The 13082-nt window shown below is 49.9% G+C and overlaps 1 protein-coding gene across 1 annotated transcript in view; it reads left to right on the plus strand.

Moving 5' to 3' along the window:
* Positions 1-1094: 1094 nt before the first annotated feature.
* The window catches only part of ABHD16A (abhydrolase domain containing 16A, phospholipase), a 15223-nt gene continuing 3235 nt past the window's right edge, over positions 1095-13082 (plus strand). The window contains exons 1-11 of the mRNA XM_007459559.1: positions 1095-1301; positions 2282-2338; positions 3136-3202; positions 3453-3539; positions 6547-6632; positions 8653-8726; positions 8907-9029; positions 10983-11097; positions 11202-11303; positions 12264-12327; positions 12753-12802. Coding sequence (XP_007459621.1) covers positions 1170-1301; positions 2282-2338; positions 3136-3202; positions 3453-3539; positions 6547-6632; positions 8653-8726; positions 8907-9029; positions 10983-11097; positions 11202-11303; positions 12264-12327; positions 12753-12802 — 957 coding nt within the window. The 5' untranslated portion in view covers positions 1095-1169. The remainder of the gene's footprint in view (positions 1302-2281; positions 2339-3135; positions 3203-3452; positions 3540-6546; positions 6633-8652; positions 8727-8906; positions 9030-10982; positions 11098-11201; positions 11304-12263; positions 12328-12752; positions 12803-13082) is intronic.

A 13082-nucleotide genomic window follows, 5' to 3' on the forward strand; every position in this document is an offset into this window, starting at 1 on the left:
TCCTACTGTGTAGCACAGGGAACTACATTCAATATCCTGTGATAAACCATAATGGAAAAGAATATGAAAAAGAATGTATCACTTTGCTTAAAGCAGAAATTAACACAACATTGTAAATCAACTATATTTGAATAAAATAAATTTTAAACATAAATTCAGATCTAAACAGAAAGAAAAAGCAATGGTTACCCTTGGTGGGGTGGCAGCAACTGGTAGTGATCTGGAGAGGGTCTTCTAGATGCAGTAATGATGTAATGATGTAATCAGATTCCTGATCTGGGTGATGACTACATGGACATATTCAATTGGTGCATTTTTCTCTATATGTATTTAGTGCAATGAAAAGCTAAAGAGTTTATATATTATGTAGGTGTAAGGTACTAAAAAACATAAAGCAAACCTCTCTATCTATCGAGAAACAGAATATTACCCTTTCAGCCAAAGATCCTCTATGCTGTGTAACAGTATTATAAATTTGCTCTTTATCTTTCACATACTTGATCATTAAATTTTAAGTGTTTTTGAATTTTGTACTATGGTGTCATGTTGTATGTAATCTTCTGTGGCTTTCTTTTCTCCACTCAACATTATGGTTTTGAAAATTGTTCACGCTTAAGTGAGATAATTCATCCTTTTTTTTTTTTTTTTTGCGGTACGCGTTTTTAAAAACCAGTATTTCACACAACTTAACAATACTGAGTCTTCCTATCCATGACCATGGCGTAGCTCTCCATTTACTCAAGCCTTTGTTTACCTCTTTCAGTAATTTTTGTAATTTCCTTCGTAAAATCTTGCATTTCTTTCATTAGACGTGTTCCTAGATACCTTTTTTGTTGCTCTTGTCAAACGCTCCTTATGTTAACCCCTCTTTCACACTGTCGCTCGAGAGTCTGCCAGTATTAAGGGGTAGAAAGAAGTGACTTAACTACGTCTGATAATATTCTGACTCTCCGCGGTCCAAACGCCTCCAACTAATTTCTGACTATTGCTGTTCCCGTAGCTCCAACCGCAAGAATCCGTGGTGAAAGGGCGCTGAAAACATCTCAACTCCGCGCAAGGCGGAGCCGGTACGTGCTGACGTCATGGTCACGCAACACCTTAGGGGCCGGGGGAGGGCGGGGCCAGCAGGGGGACCTGCTGCTGAAAGAGCAGCGCCCCGGGCCGGGGCCATGGCGAAGCTGCTGAGCTGCGTCCTAGGCCCCCGGCTCTACAAGATCTACCGGGAAAGGGACTCTGAAAGGGCCCCGTCCGGCGTCCCTGGGACTCCAACTTCAGTCACTAACCCCCCTTCCAGCTCCTGGGTGAGTCGAGCTCTCCCCTGGTTAAAAACATAGAATGGCCCAAACCCCTTTGCGGCCTTTACTCCCCAGAAGCGCCCATTATTGGAAATCGGGGGAGCCTGCTTGTCAAGCTAGTTGTCCGCAAAGTCTGCCCTCTTTGTGCTTCCTGGGTTAAAGTCACGCCGGTGGACTGGCCGCCTGCTGTATCGCTGTTGTCCAGTGCTTTCTCATTCCGACTGCCACTCCTTGCTTTTTTCCTCTCCTGACCCCTCAACCCTGCCCGTCGTGCTTCATGCCGGTCCCAATTGACTCTTAAGAGACCCTGCGCGGATTCAGGAGCTGGATGATTTTGCCATCAAACTCTCGATTTCCTCTTGCTCAGTGCCTCACCCGGTTCCGTTTATCTTCCCTGGCCTTGAATTTCAAAATGACTTCTTCAACATATCATACGTCCGCTCTCCCCCACCCCACCCGCAGCCTACCTTGGAGACCCCAGGATCATTGCGTTTATGAAAACCTGGGTGGTGGTAGGCTGTGTCCCTAAATGTTCTCTTCCTTTTTATCGGTGGTCTCAGATTATGTTCATTGCCCTCTACAAACTGCCCACCGCCAGCCACATTCTCTTCCTTAATCAGCCTACTCTTATTTCCGATGCTCTTCTTTCCCTTTTAAAGTTGTCATGATGTCTTTCCTTCTCTACCCCTGTCCCCATATGCACACAACCCATTTGAAACTGGGTTGTGAAAAAGAGCAAAAGTCGTCCAATGCTGCTTTCACTTTTGCTTCCAAGTCCAGTGCCCTGTGTTTGTTCTCAGGGTCTGGAGTAGGAAATCAGCTTCTGAGTCAGGGTGGGGAAAAGGGGCTTCCTACAGAGCCAGAGATGTCCTAGGAGAGATGACTCTGGGGGCTAGAACCAGAGGACACACATCAGGGCTTCTAAAAGGGAAGGTGGAGGACTTGTCAATGAGCAGCATCCTTAATTCGGCCATCTGTTTTGGCAGGATACGTACTATCAGCCCCGTGCCCTCGAGAAACATGCCGACAGCATCCTGGCACTGGTATGTCTGCCCTGGCATCTGGGACTGTTGCATCTTTTCAGACCCAGCTGCCCTCCTGAACTTTCTCCTCCCCAGACCAGGACAGGGCAGTGCCCCTGGGGGTGGGGGATGCTCTGGGCTCTGCAGCAGACATCTCCAACACACACACACACACACACACACACACACACACACACACACACACACACACAGAGATAGCTCTCAAGCGCACATACTTGGTACTCTCCTTTGGCATGTGCACTGCTTTCTCTGGGGCAGCCTGAGCCATGAGGAAGCTGCGTTTACTCTTGGGACCATCCGCAGGTATGGAGTCCTGCAGTCCCCAGTGACCTGTCCTCCCTGGCAACTAGACTCTTTGGCTGCAGAGACAGCTGTTCTCTCTGGCAAGGTTCCGATGGTGACATCTGTGCATCTCTTGGGGACCAGGCTAGGGGCTGTCCTGAGCAGGGCTGATTGAAAAAACTTGATTAACTTGAGTAGAAAGAGAGACTGGCCTTTAAATGTGAAGAAATTATGTCCGGAGATGATTAGGGGAAGAAACTAGAAGCTGTACCTAGTTTTCCAAGCCTCCGTTATGCTCTGACACACTGCCTTCAACAAATAATTGAGCACCTACTGTGTGCATGGTGTCATGCACAGAATAGGTACTTGATATGATGTCCCTCAGGTTATCCATGTTGCTCAGAGCCAAGGCCTGGAAATGGCAGACCTGTGTGTGTGTGTGTGTGTGTGTGTGTGTGTGTGTGTGTGTGTGTGTGTGTGTGTATAGATTGCTTGTCCCTGTCTCTCTGCTACAGGCTTCAGTCTTCTGGTCCATCTCTTACTACTCCTCTCCCTTCGCCTTCTTCTACTTATACAGGAAAGGTCAGTGTGGTTTCAAAGGTGGTGGGACAGGAAACGGGCAGGTCATTGGCAGCTGAGCCAGTCCCCTAATGAGGAAAGGGGACCTGTGATGAGGATGGCTTGGCTTCCCTCTTCCATCAGGTATCTTCCTCCTCTGAGGGTGTGGCTGTCCCCAAAAGAGGGTGTGGGGGGGGGAGGTTGGGGCTGAACTGCGAAGAGGAGCTGAGGGGCAGTGGGGAAAGCTTCTCATATAATCCGTCTCCCCCACCAGGTTACTTGAGTTTGTCCAAAGTGGTGCCATTTTCTCACTATGCTGGGACACTGCTTCTGCTGCTGGCAGGAGTGGCCTGCCTGCGAGGTAGGTGGAGAGGGAGACTGGTTTTGATCTATCCATCACTGAGTAAATATTCATTAAGTACCTTTGCAAATATAGTTTGGTGCTGGGCCCTGAAGGGAAGTAATTAATGGCCGAGATATGATCTTTTCCTTAAAGGGGTTGAGTTGTAAATATGAACAGATAATTACCAGAAAGGTTTGCTATTATCTAGAAAAGATGCATATACCCTGCAACAGTTCCACATATATCCATGTGTATGTTTGTATTAATCCTTAAGTGACTCCATGGCCCCTAATAGCAGGATGGATAAATACATTAGAGGTTATAGTCCTACAACAGAACACCAGAGAGCAAGGCAGATGAACAAGCCAGAGTTACACTCAGCTACACAGATGAATCTCACAGATATAATGTTTTGGGGGTTTCTTTGGCTGCGTTGGGTCTTTGTTGCTGCGCGCGGGCTTTCTCTAGTTGCAGAGAGCCGGGGCTACTCTTCATTGCGGTGCGCAGGCTTCTCACCGTGGTGGCTTCTCTTGTTGCGGAGCGTGGGCTCTAGGCGAGCGGGCTTCAGTAGTTGCAGCGGCATGCAGGCTCAGTAGTTGTGGCGCACGGGCTTAGTTGCTTCGCGGCATGTGGGATCTTCCCGGACCAGGGCTTGAATCTGTGTCCCCTGCATTGGCAGGTGGATTCTTAACTACTGGGCCACCAGAGAAGTCCCCCACAGATATAATGTTGAATGAAAGAAGCTGAACACCAAATAATTTATGCAGTATGTTTCCATTTACATAAAGTTCAAAAGGGATGCATATATAAGTGGCAAAACACTAAAGAAAAACAGTCTTGGTTATCTTGAAAGTCGGGAGAGTGATAACCTGGGAGGGGGAGGGAACAGGCTGGGGAGGACTCCTGGTGGGAGGTGGCTTTGTTCTCTTTCTTGACCTGGGTGATCGGCACATGAATGTTCGTATTCTTTAAACTGAATGTATGTTTTATGTACATATGTTATTATCTCACAATTTAAAAAATGAAGAGACAAACCAAATCAGTGCCCTCTGGCGGGTGCACTTGATGAAAACCAGGTGAGGGGGATGCCTAAGAAGGGAGTGGTGGGGTCAGGAGCTGGATGGCTGCCGTTGGGTCCAGTCCGGGGTGAGGACCTTCTGCCCGTTCTGCCTCCTGATCACCCTGGCGCTGGGCTCCCTGCTCAGAGAGGCCCTCCCTGACCCACCCTGTCTGAAAGTCACTCCCATTCCTCAGTTTTGTCTTAATTTTACATTTTATTTATTTTTAATTTGGGGGAGAAATTAAAGACAGAAAAGTCCGTAAAACAAAATATCAGAAAGAACTAAAATGCTTATGTTTTGTGCTCCTGCTGCTTCAAGTACCTTTTGTCAATAAGACACTAAAGCGTTACAGAGCTGGCGTTCCCATTGGAATCTTCCTCAGCCCCATGTCTCTCTTTCCCCAGAAATAACCATTGTCATCTGGTGTGTTTTTTTTCCCTAGTCCATATTTTTATATTTTTACAAAATATAGACCTCATTCCATCACATCTAAGCTGCTATGAGTTGTAAATGCATACCAATTTCAGTTTTCAAATGTGAAAAAAAAATATGAATCTTAGAATCTGCAAAATGATAAGTATAGACAAAATAGAGCATTTTGGGGGGTGCAATTTACATCTTTAGCACAAATGACATCACTCTCTCCAAATCACTGTGCAGCTTGTTTCATTCTCAGTATTGTTTGCGGGCTCTACCCTTGATGATACATAGCATTCTAGTTCATTCTGGTTTTATTTTCTTTATAGGCCTTATCCCTTTGAAATTTTCTTGTTTACTCATTTATTGTCTTTCTCCAGCCCCACCCCATCCCCAACCAAAATGCCAGCTCTTTGAGAGCCGGGACCTGCGTGTCTCGTTTCCTGCTGTCTCTCCCATGTCGGAACAGTGCCTGGCGCATGACACCTGTCGGGTCAGTGGGAGCAGAGAAGTCAGGGTTTGAGATTCCTCAGCAGTGAAGGGAGAGCAGATGCGATCGCTGAGGGGCCAAGCAAAGAGAGAAAAGAGCTCAGTGTTGAGAATGACTTTCGATTCAGAGAGAGAAGGAGAAGGGAGGCAGGGGAGGAGCAGCCCAGGAATTGGAAGGAGGCAAAGATGGACCCAGGAAACAGGAGACAGGAATCTTGATGGACGGGAAGAGTGCTGAGTGGCACAGTTAAAAGAGAATGGGGGGACTTCCCTGGCGACGCAGTGGTTAAGAATCCGCCTGCCGAGGCAGGGGACACGGGTTTGAGCCCTGGTCTGGGAAGATCCCACATGCCACAGAGCAACTAAGCCCATGCGCCACAGCTCCTGAGCCCGTGTGCCACAACTACTGAAGCCTGTCCGCCTACAGCCTGTGCTCCGCAGCAAGAGAAGCCACCACAATGAGAAGCCCGCGCACCACAACAAAGAGTAGCCCCCGCTCGCCGCAGCTAGAGAGAGCCCACGCGCAGCAACGAAGACCCAACTCAGCAAAAAATAAACAAATAAATTTACGAAAAAAAAAAAGAGAGAGAGAGAGAGAGAGAATGAGGACAGAAAGGGGACTCGGATGCAGTGAGTGGGGAAGTAATTATGGGGCAAGAGCTGTGAAGCCAGATGCAGGGAGTTAGAATATGCAGAAAAGAGATGGAAAGGTAGCATTGGAGAAGGGAGGAGGGAAAAGGAGAGAAACCCAGTGTTAGCAAGAGTGAAGCCTGAGGGCACGTGACAGTGTTTTAAGACTGGGGAGAATGAACATTCTTGAGGGTGGAAGGTCTATAGTCTAGGAAGAAACAAACTGGAGAAGTTAGGGAGGGGAAGAATGCCCTTGCCAGCCACTGGATATGGAGGAGGGGTGTCGGCTCAGGTCTCCTATTTCCCCAGATCCGGGGCCCTCTGTTCCTTTTCCTCTCACTTCTTGCCCGTCTCGAATTCTCTTCCTGAAACTTACTCATCTTGCTTCCCAGTTTTCCTAACACAGTTTCCTATCCTCTCTCCACCAGGCATCGGCCGCTGGACCAACCCCCAGTACCGGCAGTTCATCACCATCTTGGAGGCAACACACAGGAACCGGTCTGCAGAAAACAAGGTGAGACCCTCAACTGCCTCCCCAGAGCACCAGCCCAGCTTCTGCCTGAGCAGGGAGATGTGTTTTGCCACCCGCCACACTGGGCGTTTGCTTGCACATTGCTGGATCCCTTCTCCCCTCCACAAGGGAACTGTCCGCCTGAGGAATTTTTCCTCCTTACCACTTCTGGTGGAATATTCCACTAGAATAATCCTCCACCCTCCATCTGCAAGAATTGCCTAGATGTGGAAACATTCACAGTGTTTCTTAGAAGGAGGTTTCCTCTCTATCACAACAGCTCATTCTGTAAATGTTTGTTTATTTTTGCCGTGTGCATTGAACACTGCTAGTTTTGTTCAGGGATGGGACAAGACAGGCAGGTATGTCCACCCTTGTGCCCAAGAGCACAGTGTGGTGCCAGGAGGGAGAAAAGCTAGGGCAGAGTGTCCTTGGAGTTGTGCCAGCCCAGCCAGTGCTGGAGTGTGATTATCTTTGAGAAGGGGCTTTGGGGCCCTATAAAGCTCTTTCCTGTTACACAGGGGTTTCTGGGATCAAACAGCTCTGAGCACCATCATCGTATTGCTGTTTGCTCCACACCACCACTTACGGAGCTGTGTAAAGATGTTCCACCGTGCCGCTGTCTGACGCATTTTGCATACACCCTTTCTAATCCTCACAGCAATGGCATGAGGTGGCATTATTACCCTTATTTATATGTCTGAGGAAACAGAGGCAAAAAGAGGTTACAAGACCCAAGCAGAGTCACATAGCAAGGAAGTGACTAAGCCTGTGTTTGGGTCCAGGTCCGAACAGAGCTTGCCTAAAATTTGCTTCCCTTCATTTTGTTTTGTTTTTCCATTTACATTTTTGTAGAATTTTTCTATTGCTCTTTCTTAGTCCAGTTATTTTTGTAAATGTCAAAAAAAAAAGTGTCTGTGACAGAAAATAAACTATTCTCAAAGTGCTGGGAGCTCTGGGGGCGGGGGAAGAAATACAGCAGAGTGGAAGACACAGCTCTCACTGCCCTCAAAAAGCATGTGGACTGGGCTTCCGTGGTGGCGCAGTGGTTGAGAGTCTGCCTGCCGATGCAGGGGACGTGGGTTCATGCCCCGGTGCAGGAAGATCCCACATGCTGCGGAGCGGCTGGGCCCGTGAGCCATGGCCGCTGAGCCTGCGCGTCCAGAGCCTGTGCTTCGCAACGGGAGAGGCCACAACAGTGAGGGGCCCGTGTACTGTAAAAGGGAAGAACTGAGCATCGTTCGTCATAGTTAGTAAATAATAGGAAAGTATCTGTATCTTTGGTATACTAAAGCTGAATTCTTCCTTGCGTTGTATCTCCCATATTTAAAACAACTTGCCTCGTATGGGAGTATTGAGCATCCCTATGGATAATTAAAATATGGAAGTAAGATGAACGCAGAAAAAAAAAAAAAAAAAAAAGCACATGGACTGACTCAGTGGAGTAACCGAAGGCACAGATGGTCTGGATGGCATCAGCAGCCCGTGGCTGCAGGAGTCAAGGGAAGGGAGGTGCCCGTGAGGATGGAACAGTCAGAGGGGCCTTGATCCAAGTGGTGGCCCAGGTGCAAAGGGGCTACCGTGGGTGTGACTTCCCTCCTTCCCTCTCACCAGACATTTTGATCCTTCAAGATAGAATCGTGTAAAGGACCTAGGTGGGGAAGGGAGCATGACCAGCCAACAGGCTCCGCACCTCCTCCCTCAGAAGCTCCAGCACCTCCAGCACCCCCTCCTGGGGGTGAGTCAGTCTTAGATTTTAGAAAAGCGAAGAGTGTTAGGTTCCTCTTCTGGATGCGGGCAAACAGGCCAGAGTTGATACCTGATAGGGCATCCTCTCTAGCCTGACTTTACTGGCCCCGGCAGAACTTTCCATCTGCAAACCGGAGGGTGTTGACCTCTGCTTGTCTCCCCATGATGGGTGGGGGCCGGTCCCCTGGATGGTGGGAGTGTTGAGGGTGGGTAGGCGGGCATCCCCACAACTCCCCTTTTCATCCCCTCCCCCATCTCTCTCCGCCCACCGCAGAGGCAGCTCGCCAAGTACAACTTTGACTTCGGGAGCTGGCCAGTGGACTTCCACTGGGAAGAACCCAGCAGCCGGTGAGGCCCCGGTTCTTTTGCTCCATGCCTGCTCTGTCCCCCACCTCCACCCCTTCTTGGGGTCTAGGGCCTGCCATCCAGCGCCATCTCCTCATTCCTGCACCCCACCATCCTACGGACCTCAGACGTGCAGCTTGCTGCCCCTGACCCCATCCTCCCCTGCATCTTTCCATTCCTCAGGAAGGAGTCCCGGGGGGGGCCTTCCCGCTGGGGTGTGGCCCTGCTCCACCCAGAGCCCCTGCACCGGGGGACTGCAGACACCTTCCTCAACCGAGTCAAGAAGCTGCCTTGTCAGATCACCAGGTGCGAAGCAGCAGGAAGAGAGGCCAGCTGGGGTGGAGGGAACATAGGGTGCAGAGGCTCCAGGACAGGGAGCTCCACTGTTAGATGACTGTCATTTATTGGGCTTAGTGCCATGTACATTGTATTATTTGTAGCAAAGTATTTAGTTTTTATCCACATCTGTGTGTGAAAAAAAGAGGTTCAGAGAGATCCATAGTCTCACAGGTGGTGCATGAAGAGCTGGGATATTAACACAGTTCTGTCTGACACAACAGCTCTTTCAGTGAGGCTGAGAGGGAAGGGTGAGGTTATGGGTGGGGTGGGGACACACAGCCTTAGCTGCAGCACGGTCTGGTGGCAGCTGCGGCCCTATCCTGGCCCCGCTGCTCCTTGGTTTTTCCACTTTGAGGCAACTCCAACTTCTGCATCCATGAACAACCTGCCTCATAGGGTTGGTGAGATTTAACATATTCTGAAGGGCTTCCACCTTGCCTGGGTGCCTGAGAGCATGAGGTAGAACCTAAGTAAATCGTGGTTGTGGGTAGCAACAACAGTGACCACAGCGGCGCGGCCAGTGTGGGAATTTTCTGTTGCTGGGGGCTAGGAGGCAGGTTGGAGGATACCAAGGAAGTGGATGGACTTAGTGGTCAGTTGCTGACTGTGTGCTGATTGGTAGGAGGGGCGAGCCAAGTTTGAGGTTTTGAGGGGGGATGCTGGACGGGGTCGTACAATGTTGTTCTGGGGACAAATCCTACTTCAGGATTAACTGGGAGTGGTTAACCATCTTTTTCAGGAACAGCACCTATCACATCACTTTTTTCGATTTATTTATTGATTTATTGATTTTTGGCTGTGTTGGGTCTTTGTTGTTGCGCATGGGCTTTCTCTAGTTGCGGAGAACGGGGGCTACTCTTCGTTGTGGTGCGTGGGCTGCTCATTGCGGTGGCTTCTCTTGTTGCAGAGCACGGGCTCTAGGCACATGGGCTTCAGTAGTTGTGGCATGTGGGCTCTAGAGCGCAGGCTCAGTAGTTATGGTGCATGGGCTTAGTTGCTCCACAGCATGTGGGATCTTCCCAGACCAGGGCTCGAACCCGTGTCCCCTGCATTGGCAGGTGGATTCTTAACCACTGCGCCACCAGGGAAGCCCCCTACTGCATCTTTTGTGTCTAGATTAGTACATTTGTGCAAGAAATATTTATTAAGCCCCAGAGTACTCTTTGCGAGGCTCTTGGCACCTACTACATGGCAGATACCAGGCATATTGCAATGAACAGTATTATTTATTTGGGGACTTTAATAAATACATTAACAGAATCATAATTGTTAATTACTTTGCTTTTACTTATATCAGTATACAGAAAGTATTATGTCATAAAACTTTCAGTGTTAATATGTGCATATATGTGTACTAGGCCACAATATAAAGTATTTTTAAAAGGTTGCAGTAGGGCTTCCCTGGTGGCACAGTGGTTGAGAGTCTGCCTGCCAATGCAGGGGACACGGGTTCGTGCCCTGGTCCGGGAAGATCCCACATGCCACGGAGCGGCTGGGCCTGTGAGCCGTGGCCACTGAGTCTGCGCATCTGGAGCCTGTGCTCCACAGCGGGAGAGGCCACAACAGTGAGAGGCCCGCGTACAGTGCAAAAAAAAAAAAGGTTTCAGTAAAAAAAGTTTGAAAAGGGAGGGATTTCCCTGGCGGTCCCATGGTTAGGACTCCACACTTTCACTGCCGAGGGCATGGGTTCAATCCCTGATCAGGGAACTAAGATCCCGCAAGCCACGTGGCACAGCCAAAAATCAAACAAACAAAAGTTTGAAAAATTGGTGCATATATTGTTTCGTTAAGTCCTGAAAGAGGTAAACGAAGCTGTGAAGGTCAAAGGTGAAGCCGGCCCCAGAGTCTCTGAGTGCTTGGGTTGGGATGGTCCCTGGGCTCCACTGTGCTGGAGGTTCGTTAACCCCGTGTTCCCCACAGCTATCTGGTGGCACACACCCTGGGGCGCCGGATGCTGTATCCGGGCTCTGTGTACCTGCTCCAGAAGGCCCTCATGCCTGTGCTGCTGCAGGGGCAGGCCCGGCTGGTGGAAGAGGTAAGGCTCCCCTGCCCGTGATCCCCCCACACAGCCCTTCTTCCCCCACCCAGGACTGTGGCCTCCTGCCCCTCCAACTTGGCCATTGCATCTCCCCCACTCAGTGTAACGGGCGCCGGGCAAAGCTGCAGGCCTGTGACGGCAATGAGATTGACACCATGTTTGTGGACCGGCGAGGGAGAGCGGAGCCCCAGGGACAGAAGCTGGTGAGAGGGCCCAGGGAGCCCAAAGGTAGAGTGTGGGGAGGGCAGTGGAGGTTCTAGAGATCTCAGCTCTACAGCAGCCCTAAGGAAGCACTGTGGGGATAATCCCATCTCCCAGCTCCACCCTAAAGACCTCTTGATGTAGGAAATCCCTGTGATAGGGAAATAGATGAAGGAGTTGACACGCAAGGACCAAAAAGTCATCATCGTAATAGTCACCACTTAGCACTTACCACATGCAGGGCATATGTTTGAGCCTCACAACAGCCCTATAAGATAGGTACCATTTATATTAGCCCATTTTACAGATGATGAAACAGAGGCACAGAATAGCTTTTCCAGATCACACAGTTAGTGAGTGGGAGAGCTGGGATTTGAGCCCAGGCAGCCTGGCTCTAAAATCTCCTGCGCCCATGAAGCAGCCCTGGAAAGAGCACTAAGCCAGCAGCGCTGGGTGCTGGGTTCTAGTCCCAGCTCTGCCCAGATGCTCTGAGGGTCTACCCAAGCCCCACCATCCCTGAGCTTTGGCTTGGGGCACCAATAGAGTTTATCTGACCATAATTCTGGAGCCCGAGAGGGAGAGGGAAAGTGATTGGCATACCACACGAAAGAAACAGTCACAGAAAAAAGGGACCCCAAAACTAGAAAGGAAAAAAAAAATCCATAATCCCATTCCTGAGAGATGGCCACCTGGTAGTCTTCCAAGGAAGAATGGACACTGTGCTGGGGGGTTGAGCATTTCAAGTTGGATCATTCCTCTTCCTCTGAGGGCCCAGTTTGCTAAGCATTTGCATCCACTTTGCCTCTCACTTTACGGACTTGTGAAATGAGAAGTTTCCGTTCTCCTTGGAAAGAACAGGAAACGTGCCCTTTCCTCTTTCCTACAAAGCTCCTACAGGCTGCCCTCCCTGCCGCTAGTGGGATTTTTGTTCCCAACTTGGCTCCTTCCTGCTTCCCCTATAGGTGATCTGCTGTGAGGGGAACGCGGGCTTCTATGAAGTGGGCTGCGTCTCCACACCTCTGGAAGGTAGGCCCATGGCTCAGCCCTCTTATCTCTGCCCCTTGGAATGGAATGTCCCCACCTTCCCACATGGATATGACCTCCCAGGGCCCAACCACTTTCTCTGGGTGAGGTTTGAGACCCCCGCCTTTGGGGAAAAGTCTACTCCCCACTTGCTTTGCTAACCTTGCATCCTTACCCTAGGGCTGTGTCCCTAACCTTATTATGCTCTTTGTTCTGTTCCCCGGACCCAACAATCACATCTCTCTCCCTTCTGCTGCCTCAGAACCTTTTTGTCATCTTCCCATTCTGGGAAGGCTTGGAGTTCTTTGCCTCTGAGTTGAGTGTTTAGAACTCCAGTGTCCTTCTGCTCCTTCCCCCACAGCTGGGGGCAGAGAGTGGTGGGGGGTGTGGGCCATGAGGTCCCAGCCCTTCCTCCCTCTGTGTTACAGCTGGATATTCAGTCCTGGGCTGGAATCATCCCGGCTTTGCTGGAAGCACGGTGAGACCTTCTCTGAAATCCCTTCTTTTTCTGAGTTATGGTCTGTCTCCCTCTGGTCAGCCACTTGCATTAGGGAAAGGGGTTATATGTTTCTGTAGGGCCTCCCACTCACCTACCTGTGACCTGGGCACCAAGGGCAGGGAGCTGCAAGCCTCCTCCTCTCACACTGGGGGCTTGGCAGGAGGGGAGGCAGTGGATCTTGCTGTAAATGACTGGTTTCTAGAGAGAACAGCCCCTCCCACTGCCCTATTCTTTTTTTTTTTTTTTTTTTTTTTTTTGT

Source organism: Lipotes vexillifer, unplaced genomic scaffold (genome assembly GCF_000442215.2).
Source record: "Lipotes vexillifer unplaced genomic scaffold, Lipotes_vexillifer_v1.1 scaffold862, whole genome shotgun sequence".
Lineage (NCBI taxonomy): Eukaryota > Metazoa > Chordata > Mammalia > Artiodactyla > Lipotidae > Lipotes > Lipotes vexillifer.